At 38.9% G+C, this 27,820-nt stretch overlaps 1 protein-coding gene across 3 annotated transcripts in view; it reads left to right on the top strand.

Annotated features, from left to right (window-relative positions):
- Nucleotides 1-27,820, top strand: part of VTI1A (vesicle transport through interaction with t-SNAREs 1A) — a 385,253-nt gene that overhangs the window by 216,612 nt on the left and 140,821 nt on the right. For 2 of the 3 annotated variants that reach the window (XM_013975279.2, XM_005698489.3), the window contains 2 exons: nt 5,729-5,799; nt 6,873-6,934. In XM_013975279.2, coding sequence (XP_013830733.1) covers nt 5,729-5,799; nt 6,873-6,934 — 133 coding nt within the window. Of the gene's footprint in view, nt 1-5,728; nt 5,800-6,872; nt 6,939-27,820 lie in introns of those variants that run through there. The other variant, XM_018041332.1, reaches the window with a different exon arrangement.

Below are 27,820 nucleotides of genomic sequence, written 5' to 3'. Positions count from 1 at the left end.
ACTGAGGCCTAGAGAAGGGAAGTGTTTTACCTAAATGAAACTACAAGTAAGTGTGTCTGTATTTCTTTTGAGTGGATCTTAAAGACAGGGGAATTTACAGATCCTTCCAAGATGTTATTTCTGTATTCTGTAATATAGTGACATTAGCCACTTGTGGTTAGTGAGCCATTGAAATGTGACTGGTTCTACCAACAAACTGAATTTTAAATTTTATGTAATTTTATGTAATTTTAAAACCCCTATGTGGCCAGCAAGTACCATATTGGACAGAGAAGCTCTAGAATTACAGTTTTCATCCCTGACTTATCACAGTCTACCTTGAATAAATATTCTACTACTTCTCATAAAATTTAAAAGACTGTCAGCCATATACTTCTATTTACTTCCTATCTTTTGTGCTATGGTTTTCTTATATTTTACTTCCTATATACATTGTTATTATTTTGCTTTACATGTATCTAAATTTTGTCGATGCAAATTTCCATCTAATATCATCTCCCTTCAGCCTGAAGAATTTCCTTGACATTTCTTGTAACTAAATTTTGCTCGATAATATTCTCTTTTTTCAATATGTAAAATTATCATTATTTTACTTTTATGTTTAAGATATTTTTTTCTAGATATGGAGTACCAGGATGACATTGTATCCCCCTAGCACTTTGGGATATTTTTCCACTGTCCTCTCGTTTTGTTTCTGATGAAAACTCAATCCTCCTTCTTCTTAATGCTTTCCAGCATGTTTGGACTCGACTCTCAGAGGGCAAGCACCACAAGAATATGTGGGAATATGAGGTTTCGTTTTCCCAACCAGCCCCTTCTCCAGTGCCTCTTTCATGGCAAGATTTGGAGATTGGGCGAGAATTACCAAACCAAGCAATTTGCTTTTGTGTTTAGAACTCTTCCAGATCCCATTTTGTTCTGTAAGCGTACATTTTTCACAGGACGTTTGACTGATTTCCCTTTATTCCTGAAAAGCCTCCCAGCAGGAGGCCTGAACTCAGACCAGGTACTCACTGTAGGTGTGAACATTGCCACAACCCTTTGTTCACAAATGAGATGCTTCTTTCTCTCTAGAATTCATCACAACTTCTTCGTATATACCAGATATCACCCAGAAAAAATGATAATTATTTTGTGTGGACTTTTCTTATTTCGCTGAGCGTGAATATTTGTTATCTTTCTACATCTGAATTGGAAGCAGTTCTTTATATGCCTTGAATTGTGAAATAATGAAAGATGATAAAAGACCTGCCTTTTCGACATCCCCACCACCTATCCAGGGATCAAGAATTCAAGAAACTCTTCATGTCTGAGTAACATCAATACTGAGGATAACCCATTCAGGGCATGATGCCAGAGTCAGTGTCCAGGCAGATATGCTAAATGCCAAAGGATGGGTCATCCAGTCACTCTGTGAGCAGCTCCCTCCCAAGAAAGCTATATGTTGGCTCTCCCAAAGCAATACGTTTTTGCTTTTATTAAACTCAGTAGCTAGAATTTCTTGAGCCATGGCCAAAATTCAGTACTCCAGATTGTTAGGAAAATATTACTTTGTGTTTTGCGTCTGTCAGGTTGGCATTCTGCAATATACATAAGAAAGCACGTGCTTCAAAAATAGCTCTTTTAGGGACTTCTTTGGTGGTCCAGTGGTTAAGACTTCGCCTTACAGTGCAGAGGGTGCCGGTTCGATCCCTGGTCACAGAGCTAATATCCCACATGCCTCATGGCCAAGAAACCAAACATAAAACAGAAGCAATGTTGTAACAGACTCAATAAAGACTTTAAAATGGTCCACGTTAAAAAAAATTTTTTTTTCATATAGCTCTTTTAAGTCTTTCTATTCACTCCACACTCCACAGAAGTCTCCATGTACAAAGAACAGCTGGATAGTTGTGAATGCCTTTTACCTGTTGCTAAAATTACTAATGAAGTTTTTGAGTACCAGAAAATCATCTTACCTTCTGAGTTCTTCCAAGAAGTCTTAACTGGCTGTCTTCAAATTTTAAATACTTGGTTGGAAAGTGAAAGGGAAAGTGAAAGTTGCTTAGTCATGTCCGACTCTTTGCAACCCCATGGACTATACGGTCCATGGAATTCTCCAGGCCAGATTACTGGAGTGGGCAGCCTTTCCCTTCTCCAGGGGATCTTCCCAACCCAGGGCTCAAACTCAGGTCTCCTGCATTGCAGGCTGATTCTTTACCAGCCGAGCCACAAGGAAAGCCCAAGAATACTGGAGTGGGTAGCCTATTCCTTCTCCAGGGGATCTTCCCGACCCAGGGTCGAACTGGGGTCTCCTGCATTGCAGGCGGATTCTTTACCAACTGAGCTATGAGGGAAGCTTTTTTGGAAACCATATCCTTAATAAAGTTTGTAAAAAGAAAGTTATAAATAAGTATACAAAGGAATGATTATTTTCTGCTTTATATACTTTATAGCATAATAGCTAACATCTTTTTTTAATATTTTGTATTTATCAAATAGAACATTTTTGGTGAATTATATTGAATAATGTAATTATATATATTCCATGTTTATATTATAACGTGATGTGAACTTCTGTCAGTCCTGCCTTCTGACTGAAAATATTTCATCTCCAAAATACAAATTCAATACATTTAAAAAATTAAGTTCATTCACATGTCATGATTGTTCAGGTGACATTATTATTTTATGAATGAAGGGAAGTGATTCAGTGGTACAAGCTCCTCAAAATAAGTCTTGCCTTTTGTGATGCCAGTCCAGTCCTTCAGGAAATATTTTGCCAGATTTATAGTTCTCTGGTTCTTCTCCATTCCTTTATGGGGCAACAGAGTGTTGAATACCTATGACCCCCATCCCCTGTAAAATGTATTGAAACAGAGAGGAAATGTTAGCCAAAACCTATTTTGTAGTTTGTGACCCGGTAAAAAAGGCCATAGATCAAGGATATGATGATTCATTCTGGGTAATTTTGAAAACAAAAGCTCACTTTATAAGTTTGAATGCTATACTCCCACAGTGATTCCCAGCCCCCTTGTGAAAAGGACAGAAGAAGTGCAGGAAGAAACTTTTCTCTCCAGGAATTCATTCATCATGTTCATACTGACATGCAGAATTCCAGCATGTATTGATAGCATCAGTTTTTATTTTCCTTTATGCTTCCCATTGTTTCTTAATCTCCAGAACATCCTCACAGTCAATAAGGACAGTACTTATAAAATTTATGATTTCTCAAATTATTTCAATAATGGCAGTATGGCAGTTCCCATTCTAAAGGTACTGTACTGCAAAAGTTTAAAGAACTGAAAGCTCTAGACTCAGTATGTCACATCTGCATTGATTTATAGTCTTTCTTGTATTTCTTATTGATATTTTATGTGAGTGCTTTTTTTTAAGTTATTCAAGAAGAATAAATCTAACAATGTTATTTTTTTTAGTGAAGTAATCCCTCAATGTCTATTTTGTGCAAGCTGAGTCTATTTTTAAAATAATTTCCTCTTAATTTATTGTTTTGTTTTGATTGAGGTAGGAGAACAGATAAGTATGCATAACTTACTTTGCTTGAGCTTTATTTTTCATTGTATAAGTACCAGCATTTCTAATATATTTGGCCTAGAATTTTCTTTAGTGGGTCATTCAAATGGAAGGTTGTTGCTGTTCAGACGCCAAGTCGTGTCTGACTTTTGCCACCCCACAGACTGCAGCACACCGGACTCCCCTGTCCTTCACTATCTCCTGGAGCTTGCTCAGATTCATGTCCACTGAGTCAGTGATGCCATCTAACCATCTTACTCTCTGCCACCTCCTTCTCCTCTTGCCTTCAATCTTTCCCAACATCAGGGCCTTTTCCATTGTATTGCCAGAGTACTGGAGATTCAGCTTCAGCATCAGTCCTTCCAAATGAATATTCATGGTTGATTTCCTCTAGGATTGACTGGTTTAGCAAGTAAGAAATTAAAGAATTCTGTTTCTAACAAATGCATGGTATTTGCCTGTTAAGACCAGAACATATGCACTTTTGCCAATATCTCATCTTTTGTCAGATGGGGTTAGTACTTTGGATACTGACATATTTCCCAGGAGGCAAAGAGACTGAGGGAATGACTTGCACATCTCAAAAGACTGGAGTTCTTCACCTCTTGTTCCACTGATTCCTTCAGTAGCAGACTGCAGATCCATTCAGAAGAGTTTTTCCTGCAGCGAACCTGATAGAAACATGGATCTGCCACCTGCATTCCAGTGCTGCCTTCTCCAGTGCCACCCAGGATATGCCTTAAGGGCAGGAATAAACCCCCAAACCTTTCCTGTGCTCCATTTTTCATTTTATCCTCACATTGCTTTATTCCTTCCATGCGTTTTTGCTGGAAACATTATCCTGGTGATGAGACACAACAGTAATAAATTATTTCATATTTGTTTAAGAGTATATACCTTAAATGTCCCCCTCCCCGCCGCCTTTTTTTTTTTTTTTTGCCACACCGCACAGAATGCAGGATCTTCGTTCCCCCACCAGGGACCAAACTTGTGCTCTTTGCAATGGCAGTGCAGATTCTTTACCACTGGATTGCCAGGGAAGTCCCAATGCCTTCCTCTTGAATGAGAGAATATTATATAAATAGTATTTTGCTGAACTAATTATAGTATTGATGGTGTTCATAGATAACAGAGATTTTTAAGTTAAAAGTATATTGAAATTGTTACGTTGATTAAAGAAATTTAATGTAATAGTAGTACCAAATAATACGACAAAATTGAATATTATAATCATTTTTGCAAAAGAGAAAAATGCAACTCTAGTTGTTTCCTATTTCTCCATTTTTGGTGTCATCTTCCACTTTTATGATGTCTCCACTGGGACCATATATCCAATTTTACCTTAAGGATACATTGTGTAGAGTCAGTAATAAAAAGCTATTATCAATCTGAGAGGAGAAATACTAGAAACGTAGTAACCTGTGAAGAATTTTCAGTTTTGTATAGGTGTCAAAAATATAATTGAGGTTATTGTATTTAAGCAATTCTTATTATTTGAGCTTTCTATCATGAACGGAATATGCAGTCCTTTTTTTGATGTGCCGTGAAATATGAACTCTGATGTAACTTTTGTCCTTTAACTGCTAAATCATCACTATTAGCACAGGAGTTCATGAGTTAAAGGGCTTGATCTTGGTTACTGGTCACATCCCAGCATCTATACCCAGCACGGAGTATATTGAGTGGATTGATTCTCATGTACTATACAATTACATACATTTGTGTGGTACACTATAAATTTCAAAAAATTTTTGGTTATATCATTTGACTCTTAACAACAATTTTCTGGGAAAAAAAAAAAAAAAAGACTTTTTTTTCTTTCCCGATGAATAAAATTGCAGTTCAAGTGGATTATGGAAGACCTAGTTTTTAGGAGGATGTTGGAGTCATAATAGTCCATTGTTTTTTGTTTGTTTTTACAGAAACTGCTCACTGAGCTTTATTTTGTGTGTGTGTTTAATTTTTATTGGCGTTTCTTAACAATGTTGTGTTAGTTTCTACTGTACAGCAGAGTGATTTCCTTCCCAGTTGGGTCACCACAGAGCACTGAGTAGGGTTCCCTGAGCTGTACAGTAGGTTCTTGTCATTGGTTTTTTACATAACTAATCCTGAGCATTCAATAAATTCTGCACCTGTTATCCTTTTGGTACTTCTGAAGGTTTTTTTCATTTACAGCCAAAGTCATCTTTCCTAACTCAGATTTTCTTGTCCATAGAACAAATTGGCCAGGAGATGTTGGAAAACCTCAGTCACGACAGAGAAAAGATACAGAGAGCACGTGAAAGGGTAAGTAGAAATGGGATAATCTTTTCACAAATTCAGTAAAAGAAAAAAAACATAAGCCAAAAATACATGTAAAAGGTCTTGGGCAGATGCATAGACTATAGCAATTACATTGATGTAAGATCCCCTGGAGAAGGGTCTGGCAGCCCACTCCAGTAGTCTTGCCTGGAGAATTCCATGGACAGAGGAGCTTAGCAGGCTTCGGTCCTTGGAGTTGCAAAGAGTCGGATACCACTGAGCCACTTTCACTTTCAAGCATGTGTAAAAAATGGCTAGGGTGAAGGAGGGTGTAGAGCCTGGGGTAGGGGGCAGGGTAGTGTGTGATGCAGAAAGATTAAGCTGACTGTATGCCTCCATACCAGAATTCCCCCAAGTAGATATTTTATTTAGTGCTGTAGCTAAGAAGAGGCTTCCCTGATGGCTCAGCTAGTAAAGAATCCTTCTGCAGTGCGGAAGACACAGGAGATTCAGGTTTAATTCCTAGGTCGGTAAGATCCCCTGGAGGAAGAAAATGGCAACCCATTCCAGTATTCTTGCCTGAAAAATCCCATGGGCAGAGGAGCCTGACTAGGGCTACAGTCCAAAGAGTCACAAAGAGCTGGACAAGACTGAGCGACTAAGCACACGTACACATAGCTAAGAGGATCATTGATGGAGATTTTAGAGCAGGTCAGCAGGGCTTTCAGAGTGAAAGCAAACATACGATTCTCATCTTCCCTCAGCTCATTTTGTTTCCGTTTTTATCTCTAGGACTGTGTGCATTCTTAAGGTGGTGATATTGATTTATGACCAGGTATCTATTAAACTTTGTCAGCCTGTGAGACATTTGCTTTTATATCCAGTTCAAGTATCCAGTTTAGATCTCCTGGGATTATCTATTACATGTAATTTTCTAAATTGAAGAATTTTTTGATTGTGTAGGCATCAAAAATGTATTTTAAAGTATTTAACCTTTTTTTAATGAATTGGATTTTCCATCATGAAGGAAAACCGTTGCTTGCTAGTGAACTTTAAAAATAATCTAATTGCCTTAAGTTTCATTTTATTCTGTGTTAATGCTGCTTTTCTCCTCCTAGCTTCGGGAAACAGATGCTAACTTGGGGAAAAGCTCCAGGGTTCTGACAGGGATGTTGCGAAGGTAAGAGTCAGGTAGGGTCTTCCTTTCTCTCTCCTCCTTTTTTTACAGTATATTTTTCATCTCGTTGCAACCGGGCATTTTCCAGACATGCAAGCTTCTGCTCTTAGTACCTGTGTCAAGACCCTTTTGAAATGACAGATCACTGGTATTAACTCTTGTTTGGACAGGGACACACACACTCTGAGTAACTTGGATTAGACGGTTTGAGCTCAGGGGGTTCCCTCATGCTATGGAAAAAATTAGGGTTGGACATGAAGTATTTTTTCATAGCCTGAGGAAGACCCCATGGCAGCAACAGACTGATTTTATTTTCTATTTTGATAGCCTTCTGGCTGTCGATGCAATGATAGCCTTTGGTTTCAGGAGCATACTTAGTATTAGCTTTGCCCTCTGTTGCTTTATTTAGATTTCTTTTTAAAGCAACTCTGTTTGGGGAAACATTGCTATTTTATGTATACTTAAAAATGACTTTTGAAGCCTGAAGAATATCAGAATAATCTGAATTTACTCATGTGCAAGCAAACAAATGTTTATGTTTTATATGTGTAACTAGCCTTTGACTGATAGCAAATACTTGGGAGAGTATGTGAAAATGAATGAATGAATGTGGTTAACAGTCTAGATTCTATATTTTTGGAAGGGAGTGAGAAATGTTTTCATTGTTCTGAAAATTGGAGTCATTTTTAATTTAGGTGTATTCAGCACGAAATTACTACATTTAAAATCTACCAAATAAGAGTATCTTCTAGCATAATCTTCAGTTTGGAACTGTGGATAAAAATGTAAATGAGGAACGTTGAGAATCACCTTAGAATAGCTGACTTGGAAATTTAAAGAAGAGGATCTTGTTTATCACTGATGCTTTAGCGGCAGCTATTTGGATATAAGTAAAGGTCTCTCTAATCACATGTCCATAGATAATATGTTGTGTCCAAGCATACTGCTAAAAGTATGTTTGCTGAGTGAGAGATTGATTGCATAAGAATCAACCAAAGATATGTCCGCTTAGTCTTCTATTGGCCAGTGTGGTCAATGTAATTTCTCTATCAGTCTGATCAGGAGCAAGGTTAAGTTCCTGGGGCACTTCTAACCCACAGTGACACAACTCCACACACCCCTCCTTTTCCTCCATCCACAGTCTCAATTCACCATAAACCACCAAGTTCTCTGATTAAAGGTGATAGGTAAACGACCTAGAAAAATGCAAAATCCACAGAGAAGTGGCGATTGAAAGGAATGCTTCAATGCCTATAAACAATAAAAAAGGAAAACAAGGGAAAAATTCTCTATTGCTTCCCTGGGAGGGCCCCTGCGATGTGAGCTGTAACGAATATTCTGCATATGTCTCCATTTTGTCAAATCTCATTAAAGAGTCCTCCCGCTTTATGTCAATTGAGCTGTCCAGAAATCATTCATCATTTTTAGTGTAAAAAAAAAAAAATCATGTGGTGATTTAAATAATATCATATTAATGTTAAAGTTCAGCTGTCATTTAATGGTATGGCTTAATCAGATGTAGCATTTAGGAAAAATAGTTTATCCGGGCTCTACATAGCTTTCAGGTTGGCAGATTCAAATCAGGATTTATGGGTTTCTAAACCAATGTATTTCTATCCACGTTTCTGCTTGATGTACCTCACCCTTTTGTGCAGGACACTGCAGACAGTTATTTCAGCAAATAAAGCATCTCCTCATATTGTGTTTGAATAAATTTGCAAGTCATTTAGAGAGGGTGAAGCACAAACAACTTCTGTAACCTTTGACTGGGCTTTCTTTAGAAAAATCATACTAACAGGGTTACTTCATAAGCCCACAGAAGAAAATTACTCTGCTGAAATCTACTTGGGGTTCTCTTTGTACACAAAGTCAGTCAATCACTGACTCATCCCCTTTTGGACTCTGTCTAGAGTGTGAACAGAAATAAAAATCCCCAGATGGACATCACCTTGCTACGTCTGAGCCAAGGAATCTCTAAAGTCCACCTACACATTGGTGACCATGTTTTTCACTAAGCGCAACTGGGATGCTGTTATCAGCCAAGGCATCCAGATACTTTTAATCAATGCTATAACCTGACTGGAGCTTCCCAGTTGGCTTAATAGTAAAGAACCTGGCTGCCAGTGCAGGAGGCATAGGAGACATGGGTTCGGACCATGGGTCAGGAAGATTCCCTGGAGTAGGAAATGGCAACCAGCTCCAGTATTCTTGCCTGGAAAATTCCATGGACAGAGGAGCTTGATGGGCGACAGTCCATGGGATCGCAAAGAATCAGACATGACTGAGCGACTGAGCATGCACGCACAAACTGAGTCCTCAGGAACTAAATGCAGATACTAGTTTTGGTTTAATTTCTAATTACTATCCCACTTGATATACAATTTATATACTTTGGACTTGGGAAAGGGCAAAAATATTTACCAACTTCTTCACTTCATTGTTTTTTATTATTTCCCTGGAAAAGCAGTCTCTAGAGAAATGGAACAAGAGTTTATGTTTCTAATAGAAAATCTTCCATGGACTTCTCTGATTTTGCTCTTCTGTTGTATCCCTCCTATTCAAATGGCATTCATTCCCAGCCCTGGTGAGGTCTTATTTCAGAAACAGAAGTCACAGTCTCTTACCAAAACTACACAGCTACATTGTGTGTCAACACTTGCTTCTGATTTAAGAAAAGTCATAATATTGAACAATGTGCTCATCTTATGTATAAATGTATGCCAGAAATGAATGTCATTGTCCAGGGCAGGTGTTTACCTGCATATAACATTCTACAGGATACCAGACCGCCAACTCAGTGGTCAAAAGTCTGAGCAGACTCTGGGAGATCCTGAAGGGACAGGGAAGCCTGGTGTGCTGCAGTCCATGGGGTTGTGAAGAGTCAGACAGACTGAGCAACTGAACAACAAAAATACCAAACCAAGGAGTTTTTTGTCTAAAAGAAAGGTTGTTGATTGTTTTTAATTTTTTTTTAACTTTGTTTTTTGTCAGATGAACAGAAATAGCATATCATGGCTCCTCATTTGAGTCACTTTGTTAATATTGATTAGTCTATTGTGAGGACAGGTAAAACCAGTGTTTAATCAATGCCAAAGTTTGTATATAAACCCACCTCATTTTCTGTAAGAGTGACCAAAGGTAGATAGGGAAATAAAAATGAGTAAGTGGCAGCAACTACCATTTAATCTTTTATTAACTTCAAATGAGGTTTAAAAAAAAGATACATCTTCTCCCTCTCTCATACCCTCCCTTCCTTCCTTCTTCCTTTCCTTTTTTCTCTTTATTTACTTCTTCACTAAATATTTCATGCCTGAATACAAGGACTTGGGGCTCCTCAAATGAAGCCAGTTCAGTCCTTGCCTTCAGAGTCCTTCAGCCAAGCAGAGAATATGTGCATATAAAGAGATGTAAGAATTCATAAAATTGACTGATTCTCAAGGAAGCTATGGAAGATTCTGTAACTTAATTAATTCTTACTGGGTATTAAAGAGAGTGCAAGGAAAACAAATAACCAATAGAAAATATGTTTTAAATAGCTATACTGCCAGTAAGTTTGAAAAAATAAACAGAAGATGACTCATGGAATCATAACACAGATTTTGAAAGAAACTGAAGTATGTAGAAAACATTGAGATATATCTAGTGGAAAAGCAGCTGATTCAACCTAAATAAATATTCTTCGTGTAACTATGCTGTATCACCAAAAGAAAGAAAGCAAAGGGGAAAAATGGTCCACTCAAAATTGTATTAGTAAAACTTGATATCAGAATGCAGATATAACTGATTTCCTGGAAAGTAATTTTTCTTCTGTCTTGACATAAGATGAAGAGCTACCTGGGGACAAACTGTTCATTTCCTGACTCCATAGCCAGAGCTTTAAATAACGTGGTGTTCAGATAATAATGAAAATGGCCATGAAACAAATGACCAGTCATGCGGTGACAGGGGTCAAAAAAAAAGTGAATTTTTCATTGACTTCTGCAAAATTAGACTATCATAATTGGCTGTCTTAAAGTGCTTCAAGGAACACTGAGAGGCTTAAATGTTGTTCTGCATATATTTGCATGTGTGTGCATGTTTGTGTATATATTTTTTCCTATATATTTGACTGGAAGGTCTTATTAGATCAAATAGTACCAGCAGTCAGTGAAAACGAAAGTAGACATTTTCAAGATTTTCAGCCAGAAAACAAAGCACATCATGATTCTATTTCTTTTTGCCTCTGAATAGTGAATAATTTATCAGTAATTGTATGTTTATTTCTAAAAGTATCTACAGGATTCATTAGAAATGTCTAAGAGTTGTAATTTGAGATCATTGTTGACATGAGTTAGGAAGATATGTTTTAAGTTTATGTTGGCGCATCGACTGCGTATACATGAGGTCACAAAGAGTCGAACACGACTGAGCCGCTAAGCACATATGCTGGCAACAGGCTTATAAAAGGAAATGACATATCTAATATTTTGTAAAGAACCTTTTTATGTATGATATCTTAATATCAAATAATTTTCTCTCTTGCACACTACCAATCTTTGCCACTAGAATTTACACGCACATATATACAACGTCAGAATGTTTCCGTGAAAAAGTGAATTCTGTTTATCCTTCCATCATGTCTGTAGTAACTTTCTTGAGTATGTAGGTATTGAGAGGTATCTTGTAACTAATCTATTTAAACCAAGCAGATGGGATTAAATGCAGTTGAGATAGCTATCATTATATATTTTTAATTGCAATATAATTGATTTATTATATTAAAGGTATACTACATAGTGATTCAGTATTTTATACATTACAAAATGATCACCACAAATATCGTTACCATGTGTTACCAAACAAAATTATTATATTACGCACTGTATTCTCCATGCTGTATATTACACTTATATGACTTAATTGATTTTATGACTGGAATAACTTAATCCCCTTACTATTTCATATATTTATTTTTGTTAGAACTGCTTCTGAGCCCATCTGGGGAATAGTTGTCACCTATCATTGTTATCACATTTTACATTTAGACATGGTCTTGTTGCTTTGGTAGAATGACAGGTAAAAACATCTGGAAAACTTAAATGTATTGTCAGAATGATTCCTAAGGGTAAATATATCAGAAACACCAATGCAGTTTCTATAAGCAATAGAAATATAGTTTTTTATTAAATAAATTTATTCTTAAAGAAATATGCTAAGATTAAATGTTTTTAATCTTCCTTAAAAATTCATACCTACACCCCATTTTGCCCAGGAAACACTTTGTTATATTTTAATTATTCTTATTATAATGTCTGAATATTCAACAGTTAAGAGTTTTTAAGTCTTGTTGTCCTTGAGAATTTACTCTCAATTTTTATACACTGAAAAACGCCTTACATTTATATTTTTTACTTTTTCTGGTTTTTGCTTTTCTCTCTTTATGTCATTTCATTTCTTTCTTGGCCTATTTTTACTAGTGATGAACATGGGCCCTGACCTGAAATTAGTATAGCAAAATCTTAACCACTAAGATATTCTTCAGCTTTTAATCAAGTGCTTATTCTTTCAGAACAAAATGATTCAGATTGCTGCAGATTCTTTAGACTTAACAGATATAAGTTCTTGCTTAGAATAATGCTACAAAGAGAAAAAAAATCTTTTTAATCATAGTCACTTTTTGTGTGAGTAAATTTATTACCGTACACTTGTCTCACTGCTCTCATCCTCTGACCCCTTCAAGGCTGACGTGGGTGATGCTTTTACCAAACTAAAGAACAGCTTTGGATTTCTTCATATATATATATATATATTTCTCTTTAATAATGTTCTTGTAGCTTTAAACATAGAATTTTGGTTCTGTGTTAGACATTTGAATACAGCATCTATCAATGATAACTGTACCAGCAGCTTTAGGCATATTTCTGACCCTAACCATACTTTACACAAATCAGATTTCATCCTTAAAAACCCTGTGAAGGAAGCATCATATCTCCATTTTACAGATGAGAATAACAATGCTTAGTGAAGAAGACTATCCATAGTCACATACAGAACAAGAATATGAACTTAGCTCTCTCTTTTGAATGCACTACACAAAAGGTTCCTAGAGCCAGTTTTCACTAGTTAGTCATGAAAGTGAAGTCGTTCAGTCGTATCCGACTGAGCTGTGGCCTACCAGGCTCCTCCGTCCATGGAATTTTCCAGACAAAAATACTGGAGTGGGTTGCCATTTTCTTCTCTAGCAGATCTTCCTGACCCAGGAATTGAACCCGGGTCTCCCACATTGTAGGCAGATGCTTTACCGTCTGAGCAACCAGGGAAGTGAAATGAAGACTTAAAACAAACTGGTTTTCATTATGCAGATGGTTACTCTTATCTGCTCTCTGTGTCATGATTCCATTTCTCCTGTAAAATAATTGTGGTAGTAAACAATTTCCTTAAAATAGTTGACTGTTACAACAAATGGAAAAAGAAATCCTTGGCAATCATATGTCAGTTTTCCCACCTTCCCCTCTCACCCCACACTTTACTGGTCTGGAATACTTAGAATTTTAAGAGCCCGTATCCTACACCACACTGCATCTTTTAATAACAAAAACCACTACTACTTAGGTGCTCACTGATAGCTTCTAGACTCTTGCTATATATTATCTTATTTCATCTTTATGACAACTCTGTAAGGCATTACTCCCATTTTAAGAAATAAGTAACTTTTGTTCAGTGTTGTCCAGTTCTATAGAAGTGCTCTGCCTCCAGACCCTGTTTTTCCTACTGTGCTGGACTGTTAACCCTTCTGTGGAGAATTAGTAGCCTCACAGAGAGTCAGACAACCATTCTGGGTGGTTCTTGACAACAATCAACAAACCCTTACTAGATCCCACTCTCTCATACAGACTGAAGGTACTGAGTCTGGGCTGTGTAGACACAGAATCTGCTGTGTACCAGTGAAGTCCTTAGTGAGCTTGTTTTTATAGAGTCCTTTAGAATAGCTTTATTTTTAAGACTAGATTATGTGACATTCATCAAAACCAACAAAAGTGTGTGGGGGTGAGCCTAGCATCTTCCTTCAGTTCAGTTCAGTTCAGTCACTCAGTCATCTCCAACTCTTTGCGACCCCATGAATCACAGCACGCCAGGCCTCCCTGTCCATAACCAACTCCCGGAGTTCACTCAGACTCACGTCCATCGGGTCAGTGATGCCATCCAGCCAAGTCATCCTCTGTCGTCCCCTTCTCCTCCTGCCCCCAATCCCTCCCAGCATCAGAGTCTTTTTCAATGAGTCAACTCTTCGCATGAAGTGGCCAGAGTACTGGAGTTTCAGCTTTAGCATCATTCCTTCCAAAGATTAACCAGGACTGACCTCCTTTAGAAAGGACTGGTTGGATCTCCTTGCAGTCCATGGGACTCTCAAGAGTCTTCTCCAACACCACAGTTCAAAAGCATCAATTCTTCAGTGCTCAGCTTTCTTCACAGTCCAACTCTCACATTCATACATGACCACTGGAAAAACCATAGCCTTGACTAGACGGACCTTTGTTGGCAATGTAATGTCTCTGCTTTTGAATTATGCTATCTAGGTTGGTCATAACTTTCCTTCCAAGGAGCAAATGTCTTTTTATTTCATGGCTGCAATCACTATCTACAGTGATTTTGGAGCCCAGAAAAATAAAGTCTGACCCTGTTTCCACTGTTTCCCCATCTATTTCCCATGAAATGATGGGACTGGATGCCATGATCTTAGTTGTCTGCATGTTGAGCTTTAAGCCAACTTTTTCACTCTCCTCTTTCAGTTTCATTAAGAAGCTTTTTAGTTCCTCTTCACTTTCTGCCATAAGGGTGGTGTCATCTGCATATCTGAGGTCATTGATATTTCTCCCGGCAATCTCGATTCCAGCTTGTGCTTCTTCCAGCCTAGCGTTTCTCATGATGTACTCTGCATATAAGTTAGCATCTTCCTTACCTTTGGTATTAGTAAATTTAAATTTTATTTTTATGTATGATTTTGTATCACCTGGAGCCTTCTCCTCATTGGAGAAAACAATTACAGTTTTGTTTAATTATTCACAATGACCTTTCTGTGTATTTATCAAGAGGCATATGGTTTAGTGAATAAGAGGTAGGCTCTGGGGTAACAATGTCTCTGCCACTTTCTAGCTATTAACTTTGGGCAAGAATCTCACTCTCTGTACCTCAGGTTCCCTTAATGTAAAATGGCGATGACAATAGTCCATACATGCGAAGTACACACAACAGTGTTTGGTACATAGTAAAGTTTAAATAAATGTTGAAATACTGACGATGCTCATCATTGTTGCTTAAAAAAAAAAAAAAAAAGCCTGGGAGCAAAGACTAAAATCAAAATGTCAATTAATAATTTCTTGAGGTTGATGAATTTTAAATGAATGTTTTTAAATTTTCATTTTTTGTTTTCACTCCCAGATTTCCCTAGTAATTTTTAGAAAATTTAAAATGAGTAATAAAAATAAAGTCTCATACTTGCCTTATGTCCCTGTTCTGGTACCACCACCCTCCCCCTCTGCTCAGCAATGCTGCTTGAACTGCCCACAGTAATCAAACACTGCCCAGCGCAGAGCAAGCCTTCTGGCTCCCACAGGTGTGCCTAGTTGCTCAGTTGAGTGGGTTGTCATTTCCCTCTCCAGGGGATCTTCCCAACACAGGGATGGAACCCACGTCTCCTGTGTCTCTTGCATTGCAGGCAGATTCTTTAGCCACTGAGCCCTTGGGGAAGCCCCGTTCAAGCTCAGTCCTTCTCTCTCACTGGACGGTTTAGGGAGGGGAGCCTCCAGGTTGGTCTCTGACTCTTCATCCCCCTGTATGCTCTTCTAGATGTTATCGGCCAGTTCATCTTCCAAAGTGCAAACCTAGTACTGTTTTCTTTCCTGCTTAGAAACCTCCCGAGGTTCCCCATTGCCTGCTGACAGATGTCCTCCTCAGTCTTACCCCCAGGGTCTTCCAGTGAATGTGTTCTAGTCTTAGTTGCTGCTACTCCCTCTGGATATACCTTCTGTCCCTACTAAAATGAACTATTTCCCATCTCCACAGCCCACCTTAGATTTTCATTAGATTTCATTTCATACTTCCACCTGGCATATTCTCCCTTTGTCACCTGTATTAGTCAGGGATCTGAATGCAACTGAGAGAAGTCCAGATCTGACTGCCTATGAACAAAAGAGGGACATAATTTGGGGGGGCTCCAAAATCACTGCAGATGGTGACTGCAGCCATGAAATTAAAAGATGCTTACTCCTTGAAAGAAAAGCTGTGACCAACCTGGACAGCATATTAAAAAGCAGAGGTATTACTTTGCCAACCAGGGTCCGTCTAGTCAAAGCTATGGTTTTTCCAGTAGTCATGTATGGATGTGAGAGTTGGCCAATAAAGAAAGCTTTTATTTTTATTATTTTGAACTGTAGTGTTGGAGAAGACTCTTGAGAGTCTCTTGGACTGCAAGGAGATCAAACCCCTCAACCCTAAAGGAAATCAGTCCTGAATGTTCATTGGAAGGACTGATGCTGAAGCTGAAACTCCAGTACTTGGGCCACCTGATGCGAAGAACTGACTCATTGGAAAAGACCCTGATGCTGGGAAAGATTGAAGGCAGGAGGAGAAGGGGACAGCAGAGGATGAGATGGCTGGATGGCATCACTGATTCAATGAACATGAATTTGAGTAGGCTGCAGGAGTTGGTGATGACAGGGAAACCTGGCATGTTGCAGTCTATGGGGTCGCAAAGAACTGGACACAATTGAGTGAGTGAACTGAACTGAGTTGTCACATGTAACTAAATAGTTCAAGGGCAGAAGTGACTACAAACACAGTGGAATCTAAGGGTTCAACAATCAAAGAGTCATTGCAATCAGTTGTTGCTGTTTCCATCTCTCCTCTCGGCTCCCTTGTGTGTGGTTCCATCCTTCATCAGGGTGCCTCCTCGTGGAGACAAGGCTTTTGCCACCCCTTTCAGTGATACCTGTTTCATCTAGCTGTTTTTGTTCCCCCTAAAAGTCATAGCATGGAGTCTTACTGGTTCTGGGTGGCTCTGGTTGTGTAAAATCTCATTAATCTGTGATGGGATATTTTAGACCTGGAACCTCATGCAGGGGATGGGCACACAAACTGAGAGCATTTCCCTCAGAAAAATCCAGAGCTTTTACTAAAAAGGATAATAGATACTAGGTGGGCAGAAACAACAGATGTCATCTTCAGAATGTTTCAGCTGAACTTTTGTCTATACTCTGGATCTCAGGTGAAATACCATTATCTTCATCAAGCCCTGATCAGTTTCCTAGCAAGAAATGATCTCTGTTCTGATTCTTCAGGGTAGCTTTTCCTCTCTAATGAGGTCACAAAATCAGACACGACTTAACGACTAAAAAACAACAAGGCGCTAACATCATCTACTTTGCTTTGTGTATATTGTAGTTATTAGGGACCATGTCTTCATTTTCTTGTAGATCTTTTTTATCCCCTCCCTCATCCCCCAAGGAGTTTTATATGTTTCCCCACGATATTGTGCAGCCAGCTGAAATGAATAGCAGAGGGTATCCAAATAAAAAAAGAAAGCCAGGAATCACTTTAGTACCCCCAAAGCATGGACTTTCAACAAATGCCTGTATAGATACCAGATAGGTAGAAAATGTCCTACCTGAAAGCAAAGCAGGAGACACAATCAGAGGGTCCAGTGTTGGATAAAATGAGAATAGCCTTTAGTTGAGGTCAACCATAGCTTTCCGGGATGCTGAGACAGGTCCGGATAGACCAGTTTCTGGTGGAAGGCATGGGGGTGGCAGGGTGAGGCCACAGTTCTTGTGTCAAATCCCTACCCGGAGGAGAATGAGGAGTTTCTATGTGACCAGTTGTCTTCAGGGGTCTCAGTCTAGACTGTAAGCTGCTGGTGGTCACGACCCCCATTGCATTTACATGGGGCCATGCTCCCCCAGCCTGGGCCTGGGCCTGGTCAGTGAATATAGTCTTTGGAAGAATGGTCAAGAATAGTTTCAAAGCTGACATCTAGGTTCTTGGATGTGATTTAGTTGAAACCCCGCAGGTTTTTATCCATTGCACTTTGGCTACCATGTAAACATGTTCTTTCAAAGATAAGTAACTTCACAATAACAGAATATTTTTGTCCATTATTTAATCACAGTGGAAAAGCATCTTATATTGATATTTTCCTTGGATGTGAGTCACAATTTGACCTAATTCACGAATTACCTTTCTTTGATAATTTTTTCTTTTTATCCCCAGGAAGCATGCCATTCTTTAATGCAACGTAGACTATGAAGAGTGCATGTCACCTTCACCATCAACGCTTTCTTTGAATGCAGCCTTGAGCTGTTAACTGGAAGCAGGGAGCCCTGGGCCTTCCTTGTAAACAAGTAATGGAGCCCTCAGCTCGCCGCCCCCCAACTTGTAAATAGCTATTTATTAACATATACCATCACCAAACAACATTTTTCCAATTCCAGGCCCCCACAACATTACACCACTGTCTGCTCCATTGTAAGCTGAGGGAGGCCTTTGGCCATCTGTTTCATTAGACGCCAGAGGCAGTGAACAATATCTGAACTTTCCCGAAGCGAGTGCCTGGGCTTCCCACTTCACACATCTCCCCCTTCCTCTTCTGCCACCGCTGCCACTGCCACCGCCACCACCATATTTTTTTGTTTGAACGCTCACATTGTAAATTAGTGTATTCACACATCACTTTTAAAAGGCTCGCTGTGTTATAAGATGGGACAAAGCGAGCTCAGTAACAGCCCATGCACAGTGCAGGTGGTCGAGCTAGCTGCTCCCCAGATCAAAAGTCAAACAACTGTGAATCTTCTTTTGAAAGTCCAGTTAGGGAGACAAGGCGAGGCTTATCTGCACAAACAAGAACGAGTTATAGATATACATCGCAAATGCAAGAGGACAAAAAGGGGTTTCAGAATCTTGAAGGAGAAGAAAATCTTCTAATGCTGACAATTCTGAGAGCATTTTTAAAATACATAGCTCTTTTTTTTTCCTTTTTTTGTAAAATTAGTCTTTTATTGTGTGGTGATTGGTAATTATTATTTATGCTTTGGTACTGTTCCTAAAGTAGCTAAGATTTTTGTTTTCAAGCCACCTTGTGGGCAGGAAATAGCTCCTTTTCATGGTTGTATTTTATTTTTCAGCAGCATTTAAGGACAGACTCCTATTTATACCACACAAGCAGTTTTGTCTGTTGTAAACAAAGTAAGTGGCTGGGAATTGTGCTTTCCCAGAAATGTTTTCCAGGGAAGCCATAATAAGAAACAACTGTGTACATCTTGAGATTTTTTTTGTCATCTAGGTATTAAGAAAGAATTCTTTGCATTCATGGGACAAAAAGAAAAAGCACTGTTTATAAAGAAAGATACTCAATATCCAAAAGTGTAATTAAAATATTTCTTAAACTACAAAGGTTGGTCACCTTGCTTGTATTAATTAAGGTAGTTTTCTTTTTCTTCTTTTAAATTATTTCTAACATTTTTTGACAAGATAGTAGCTGAAACGACAGGAGGCATTTTCTTTTTTTAACCTCAGTAGCCTACTTAGAAAGTTAGTGGCTTCTTTTGTAAAATTATGTGAAGGACTTTGAAACTAAAGTATGACTATCAATCAATGGGGAAAATGCAAAAATGGTAAATTTTATGAAAAAATTTAAAAGAGGGTTAAACAGGCCTGGAATTAGGAAAGAACAGCATAGTTTCTTATAGTTTACATAGCCACTCTATTGTCCATCTTCTGATATCTTAATGATTTTGTGATAAAAAAAAAAACCCTCTCAACTTTCTAATTCTCAAATCAGTTAACAGTGTCTGAATCAGGAGAGTCCCCAAGTACTTTCAGAAAAACCATGCTCTTTATCTCAGGGCGTACAAAAGTGGTCCCTATCCTAGGGACGGTTTCACAGGGTCTCTGAACCACTGGAACTTTCTGAAAATTTTTGGATATGTGTGTGTATGCATCATGCTGAGAATTTTCCATAAGATTTTCTGAAGAGTCCCCAACCAACTCCAAACAAGTTGAGAAATGAGACATAGTTACAGAACTGTGTACAAATGTCTTAGCTAAATACTACTTACAGGCTTTGATATTCTGGCTTATTTGAAATGTATTGGTCTACAAGAAACACTTATTTTGAATTTCCCACAAAGTTTAACAAGGAACTTTTCAGGGGTGCTTCCTTTGGGAAATCAGACCATTTATCAAAATTAAATCCTGAAGACAATCTTAACAATTAAAATCTCTATAAGGCCTTATAGTTTGTAAGGCATGTTCATGTACATTATCATTTAATGTAAATTTCAGAGGAAGTCTGTGATTTGGCATCATCATTATTATCCTATGTCATTAATAATTGAGCCCTACAAAAGTGAGTCTTGCCCAGAGTCATTCCATCAAGATGGGGCAGAGTTGGACCAATACCCTGGTTATTAGCCTCAGAAACCATGTTCTTAGCAACAACAGCCACAGCAGCATCTTCTTCAACAGCAGATGTTTACACCGTGTTTACTGTGTCAGAGGGAATCTGGTAGTCATCAGAGATTCAACAAACTCAGAACTCTACTCCTAGGTACCTTAATATTTTTAAGAAATAACAATGTATAGTCACTCATGCTTCATGGTCAGTGAGAGATAAAGGCTGTAGGCTGCAACAAGAAAAAGAAATCCTGGTGTCCACAGTCAGTTAAGATTTTATAGGGGAGATGGCAGGTACCCAGCCTAAAAGTTGCTGCCTAATTCTTAACCCACCCATGGGGTATGCTGCTTCCCTTTTTATGGCAGCTTCAAAGTAATAACTTCCAGCAGCAGAAATTGAATCAAGGGTAGGAAGGATGGTGTTAGAGAGATCTTATTTGTCCATGATTGTGTTGAGGGTATATAAGAAGTTAACAACTTGTAACTCATCTGCTCATAAAATAAATATGACCCAAATCCTTCTTGAGAATTTGTTTTAATTGCAGTAGAGTTTAAGATTTTCTTCAAGTAAATAAGAAAGGCTTGAAGTCACCTCAATAGAAAAAATAATTTCATAATTGCAAACAATTATGAAAAATCTTTTCACATTTTATTTACCCCAATTTTAGAAGGATACTAAGAACTTTCATACCTGTGACTAAAATAATGTGTTTATAAAATTCTGTGGTCTTTGGAATTATACTACATATTTACTATAGCTTCTATACTTGCGATTCATGAATAGATGTGAAGAATGTTGGTAGAGTACATGGATTGTTTTATTGTGATCCATTAATTAGTTGATAAGTATATCACTTTAAAACATTGAATTTTTTTTCATATATTCCTGTGAAATCTTTCTCATCAAATGGGTTTATAGAAATCTAGTTAGTAGCAAACTTGCCCAGCCAATGAAGAAAAGCATTCATTTTCTGTTCTGTATATGTGATCTGAAGCCATAGCCTTTAGGTCTTTTAATCTGTCTGTTCAAGGCCAAGCTATTTATATGGATAATTTTTAAAGCTTCTGTATAAAGAAAACAAGAACATTTTATTTATTCACTGGGGTTTTTATGTGCCTTGAAATTGCATAGATAAAGTATTTTCTGGCTCATGGATCTGGAGGAGATAAAAGGTCTCTTATTTTATAAGGCTTTATGTAAGCTTTTCAAATGTACAGTATTCTCATGGCTGGAATTTTTTAAATGAAACATTATTTCACCATTATAATTGGAGTTTAACGTGGGCATCTTTTTCCTTCCCTGAATTGCATGTTAAATTATGTGTTTAAGATTGGTTTTATTGCGTTTTTACCTTCTGGATTTTCAGTAGCTCTCATGTTGGAGAAATGAATTTACCAATCCTCATTTTTAGTAATGGGCAACTATTTAATGTGCTTCTGAGTGGAAAACCCAAAAATCAGATTTCAGAGGCAAAATGAAAAGTATAACCTGCTTTTGCAGCATGTTGGTCAGGAGGATAAAAAGTTATTTACCTCCACCCTCCTTAAGAATTTTTTCTGAGACTGATAAACTGAAAAGGAAAAGGAGGTATTTTTGAACTCCAGAGTAACTGGATTCAGACCAGATTCTGGGTGAACATTAGCTGCTGTTAGCTCTGCCATGTCAGGGCCAAGCAACAGCTTTCCCTGGCTGGAGCGTTCCCAAGCTATCACGGCCATCAGACAGGTGGGGAATAAATATTGTAGAATGGTGGGACATTTGAAGAGCAAGCTCCTGATCCCCAGGCCTCAATTTGGACAAGCTTCAGTTGGAGCAAACAGGTGTTCCTGGGAGGAACTGTCCTCAGGTGGCTGAGGGGGTGCCATTCTTTCACACACATGAAAAGTTCCCCTTCCTTCTGCCCGCAGGAAAATTAGAATTAACTACAGCTTTTTCTTTTGAAATGGAAAAAGAGAAATAAAAATATGGCACCAGGTTTTGGCTCTGACTGGATTTCCATGGAGCATGTAATCTATGATGAATGATGAGAATTCTAGAAGCAAAGCATCCTTGCAGTTTTCAACATTGGAGATGCTGTAAAAACTGAATGAATTCACCAATTATTTCATGAGCTCTTGCGATTTTGTCAACACTAAGCTAAGTGCTAGGCATAGAATGTAAGACAAAAACAAAAGGCCCTCTCCTCCAGGGACTTAGCCTAAATTATAGTAGTAGTAATTGGTTTGAACATGAAAGTGAAGCTGATAGTCTCAGGGACACTGTGGACTGAAGGTAGGTGCTGGCATCAGAAGGATTTCTTTTTCTGTAGCGCCATTGCACTGAGGATATGACTAATGATTTGTTTGAGGGGTCATTCTAAGTCAATTTTTTACTATAAAACATAAAATAGATATATTAAAGCAAAAAATTGTTTTAATGCTTCTTCCTTAAAACAAGGTACTCTGTTGATATGTGTTTCCTTTTATTCTTTCAGTCATGATCCTTGTATGATGTTAGAATGCTCCTCTAACGTAATATTGTATCATAAATGTGTTGCTAAAATACATCTTCATAATTATACTTTTCCTAATTGAAAACTTTTTCTAGTGAAAGATTTTAAAAAACCTTTTATTTTGTTAAAAAATAATAATAAGTATCAAGAAACAGGGAGAAAGTAATCCATAGTCACAATCCATATGGACTAGTAATCCATAATTGCACTAATGCAATTTTCAGAATTACATTTTCCCTCTGACACTTTGGGATGTCATTTTCTTTCCCTTGTTCTATAGGATCTTTTTTTCCATTGTCTTCATGTTGTTGCACATTTTTATTTGGTTTGGTTAGTTTTTAAATCCTCTTCTTGGGTCTGCAAATGGTTGGCAGTGTTATGTGATCAGTTCTGTCGAGAGAGAGCCCTCCGTCTCCAGACTGTCTTCATGGGAATGAAATGGGACTTCTTCCTTCCCCTACTCCTTGACTCTGGCATGAAAAGTGTCCAACCGTTGGCTGTACACCTGTTATCTCCTTCCCATCTTTGCCCTCTACTACTTCATGCAAACACACTTTCCTCATGAAGACCATGCTTCCCAGGGTTCACCATACCTTGCTTGTCACTACCCAGTATTGATTTATTTATTGTTTACCTAGGACCTGTAGTTTCTTATTGGCTATAGAACAGAAAGAAGGTGAGGAGTGTGGAAAAGGAGGAATGCCTACAGTAGTTCACGTGTCTCCTAAGTGGCAGCATCCACTATAAGAAAGACAGATGCTTGGTTTCTAGTTGTAACAGAACTCACATTTTTTATCTAGCAGCAGACTTCGTGGGAGGTGGACTACTGCTTACATTTTTCAATTCATTTTTTACAGCAGTAGAAAATCCTTGCCGATTCTGGCAACTTGTGGAGACAGTTTAGGGGTCATAAATTATCATCATTTTTTTTTCATTCCAGTTTAATGGGCACTTTGATAGGTGCAGCATCCAGAGCCATCAAGCAGGTACCATTTTAAACCAGCACTATGGATGATCTTTAAAATCACCCTAAATAAGAGGGCCATGCAAACCATTTCTATAGCTCAACCCTTGGGTGGTCTCGTTTTAACTGTTACTGTTTAATTATTGATGACTTACTGACATAAGGCATGGAAGCCTTAGGGGGAATGAAATCCCATGAGCCATTTTCCTTAGATGAATCTTCTTTGAGGTTTAAGTGTCCCTCTAAGTAATATAGTGAGGCTGGATTTAGGGGGTCATTCCAAATACTGCCTGGCAAAGCCAGCTGTGGCATCTGTATTCATCAATGGAGTCTGCTGATACATCTGGAAAAAGAGGCATGTCTGCCCTATGCTTCATCATGACAGCCTCATACAAGCCCACCTACTGTAGGCCAGGCATCCTTATAGCATTCTGTACTTCCCGTTTCTCTCCCTCTCCAGGGAAAAAGTCTAACCTCCAGCAATAAAAATGACTTACCTTTAGGAATTGATTTCCCCTCTTAATGCTCCTATCCTGGAAGCTTTTATTAAGAAAATGGAATTCACTCCATGGGCTTCCCTGTTGGCTCAGCGATAAAGGATCCACTTGCTGATGCAGGAGAGAGCTGTTCTATCCCTGGGTCAGGAAGATCCCCTGGAGAAGGAAATGGCAACCCATTCCAGTATTCTTGCCTAGGAAATCCCATGGACAGAGAAGCCTAATGGGCTACAGTCCATGGGGTTACAAAGAGTCAGACATGACTTAGCAACTAAGCAACAATTTACTCCACACTTTGAAAGTTCCTTTGCAAGGAACTTTGCTGAGTTTGTAAGGATGGAGAATGGCTCTTGCCCTCAGAAAACTCACATCCTAACCGAAGAGGGCTGAGGAGTGTAGAGGAAACACGACTTCCAGATGGATGCTGAGAGCAGAAACCCCATGTGCAGTTCTGAGTGGAGATCATTGCCAACTTGGAGGAATTAGGATGAGTTTCATGGATGGCAGGGCATTTATAATGGCCCTTGAAGGAAGGATGAGATTTAGCCAGGCAAAGTTAAGAGATTCCAGACTAAGAAAACAAACAAAGAAGTAGCATCTTGCAAGGCAGACATGGCAGATAATGCGGATCAGCTTCGTTGTCAATTCTGTGATTTTTGCCTTTTGTTTTCTGGGGCTCCTGTTTTAACAATTAGTAGATTACCTTTCAGCATGCTTGTGCAGAAGTGTCATCTCCCTCCCAGCCCACCCTGCCCCCACCACACCCTAGGAGATAAAAGCTTGACTGATTAGAGGCCTGAAAATCCAGACTCCATTTGTTGTCCTCATTATTATTCTCTTATTGAGCACCTACTGTGTCCTCTGGGCAGCATGAGCCTTAAAAGATCAAATTCTTTCATTGTGTTTGTGTAGCACATTGCTGTTTCATTTTTGCAAGTTCTAATTTCCTCTTGAAGATCGCGGGTTTCGTGGGGTTTCTCTAAGCATTCTGAAAGGTGTTACAAATGTTGGTGATTATGTGTGTAGGCAGGATAGACTTCCACCAAAAGGTGGGATCTTCCTTTTGGAACACTGTGCTGTCGAAAGTACCATCCAGAGCCAGTGCTCAGAGCAATTCCTTTAGAGCTTTGCTGTGTCTTCAGTGTTGTGTGAGCTTCCTATAACCTGTTTGTTGTCTCGGCTCTGCTGCCTGTGACATAATCTGAGAATAGGCTGGCCTGGGGGCAGAGGGGAGCTAGAACCTGGGGGATTTTAGGAGGCCACAAATCAGAGAGGCTGGGTGGCCTGGATTCAAATTTCACAACACGGACTGAAACCGGCCTGGGCCTGCTACTATCTCTGCGCCCCACCCCCACCCTCTTTTTCTTTTTTTCCTGGCAACCATTTTGCTTTAATAGGACTTGAAATTTTTAACCTAGCTTTGCTTTGGGGAAAAAAATGTATTAACCATGTGGCTTGTCAAGGCATCACTTTCTAAAAATTTCTTGATTGAAAGTTCCCTCTCAGCACTGGAGTTCTTTCTAGGTGCACACCTGCCTTGTTAACCACGTTCTCTGGCTTTTAGTATTTCCATTTACAAATGGAAACGCTTAGCAGACAGCCTGGGAAGGAGTGGCTGTCCTCTTCAGCATGACTAAAGCGCTGATGAAATACTTGCAGGTACCTGGCTGCTGCTGCTGCTAAGTCGTTTCAGTCGTGTCCGACTCTTAGCGACCCCATGGACTGCAGCCCACCAGGCTCCTCCGTCCATGGGATTTTCCAGGCAAGAGTACTGGGGTAGGGTGCCATTGCCTTCTCCAGCAGGTACCTGGCAGGGTACTGCAAAATCCCATGGCCTTTCAAATCTATAAGGAGAAGGAAGTATGAGCAGTCAACACAAATGGTAACTGGTCGGTGGGTGACAGGTAAGCACAGTGTCCTGGCTGGGGACCCAGTCTGTGGATTTACGATTTGTATTTATTACACAAATAGTGTTGCCAGAGCAAAAGAGAACAGTTTTTAAAAGAAAGTGCTCATAACACACCTACAGTGATCTTTTCCTCATTATTTTTTGTCTTTATTTAAACGTATTTTCCTTTGTGTGACTTCAGTACAATTTTAAGTTCTGCCTTTTCCTTTAACTTAACATGATAGCTTTCACTACTATACGCAGTGAATTTGGTTTTGTAGTTGATCTTTTCTAATCAAGTTATTACGGCGTTGATAGAGGTTCGGGAAAGCCGAGCAGCATGTGGTTGGCACGTGTTAGTTTTCCAGAAAATTGAAGAGCTGACTCTAATGTGGCTCAGGCTTCCACTGCCTAATGGTTAAGAGCCCTGAACTTTGATAGTTGGGTGCTGAGATCTATGTGTACTGTGCTGTGCTGTCCACACAGATCACTTGCATATATTAATTTTAAGGTGTTCCATGATAATATTGGTGATAAAGTATATCTGTAAACAAAGCAGTCAGGTCACCGTGTGGAGGAGATAAATATGGTGGATTCTAGAAATAGCTCCATTTCCTGCCCAAGTATTCCCTAACAAACAGACTGAAAGGCAATGATTGAAGCTGGGTTAAGAACTCACGCATTGTCTTTGTCAGCTGTTGGTACTTGATAATTTAATCAGCATCAATCCTGACACCTGCTCAGTGGGGTGTTAACCAGGTGAAGCTTGTCTCTGCCTTGCACAGAGCACTGAGGGATGGCCTGGAATACAGGAGACCAAGAGGAGGGCTGACAGCAAGGGTGGTTTTGGAGGCGCCTTATTAGCAAAAGAATGAGATGTGAGCTGGGTGCCGTGACAGGAGGTGCTGAACAGCCAGGGGGCAGCATGGGAGCATTTTGCACCTGATGGAGGAGAAATGGAAGAAGGAGGATGAACGCGAGATTCCCCATCTTTCCTGAGCTCAGGGTGATGGATGACTTGTCATCTTTTGTGTTTCCGCTGGGGCAGCTAAATCGGAATCTCTCCACTGAGACCAGGGAGTGAAAACTGGAACTCTATGGGCCATAAGCAGCTTGCAGAGTTGTTGTTTTGTTTTTGTTTTGTTTTGTTTTTTTCCCAGTCTGCACGGTTTTGGTTTGTTTTTAAAATTGAAATATTATCTACATATAATAAAATTCACACATTTTAAGTGTAGATTTGATTAATTTTGGTCATGGGATGCAATTAGGTAGCCACCACAATACATCTGGACAGAGATCAGTTCTCGCTCTAAAAAGTCTCCTTCAGGCCCTTTGCACTCAGTTCACTTCCTCCATCCCTGTCCCAAGCAGACCCTGATCTGCTCTCTGCTGTTAGTTTTGCCCTTTCTAGAATTTCACATAAATGGAATTATACAGCACATGATCATTTGTGTAAGACTTCTTTCAGTCAATATAGAGATCTTGCAATTCATCCACACTGTTGTGTGTATTAGTATTTCATTCCTTTTAATGGCCAAGTAATATTCCATAGTAGAAATATGCTACAATTTGTTTCTCACTCACCAGTTTATGAACCTGTAGGTTGCTTCCAGTTCAGAGCTA

This window comes from Capra hircus, chromosome 26, assembly GCF_001704415.2.
Source record: "Capra hircus breed San Clemente chromosome 26, ASM170441v1, whole genome shotgun sequence".
NCBI classification, from domain to species: Eukaryota; Metazoa; Chordata; class Mammalia; order Artiodactyla; family Bovidae; genus Capra; species Capra hircus.
Note: the sequence above shows the minus strand (reverse complement) of the source record. Positions and strands in the feature narration are given on the sequence as shown.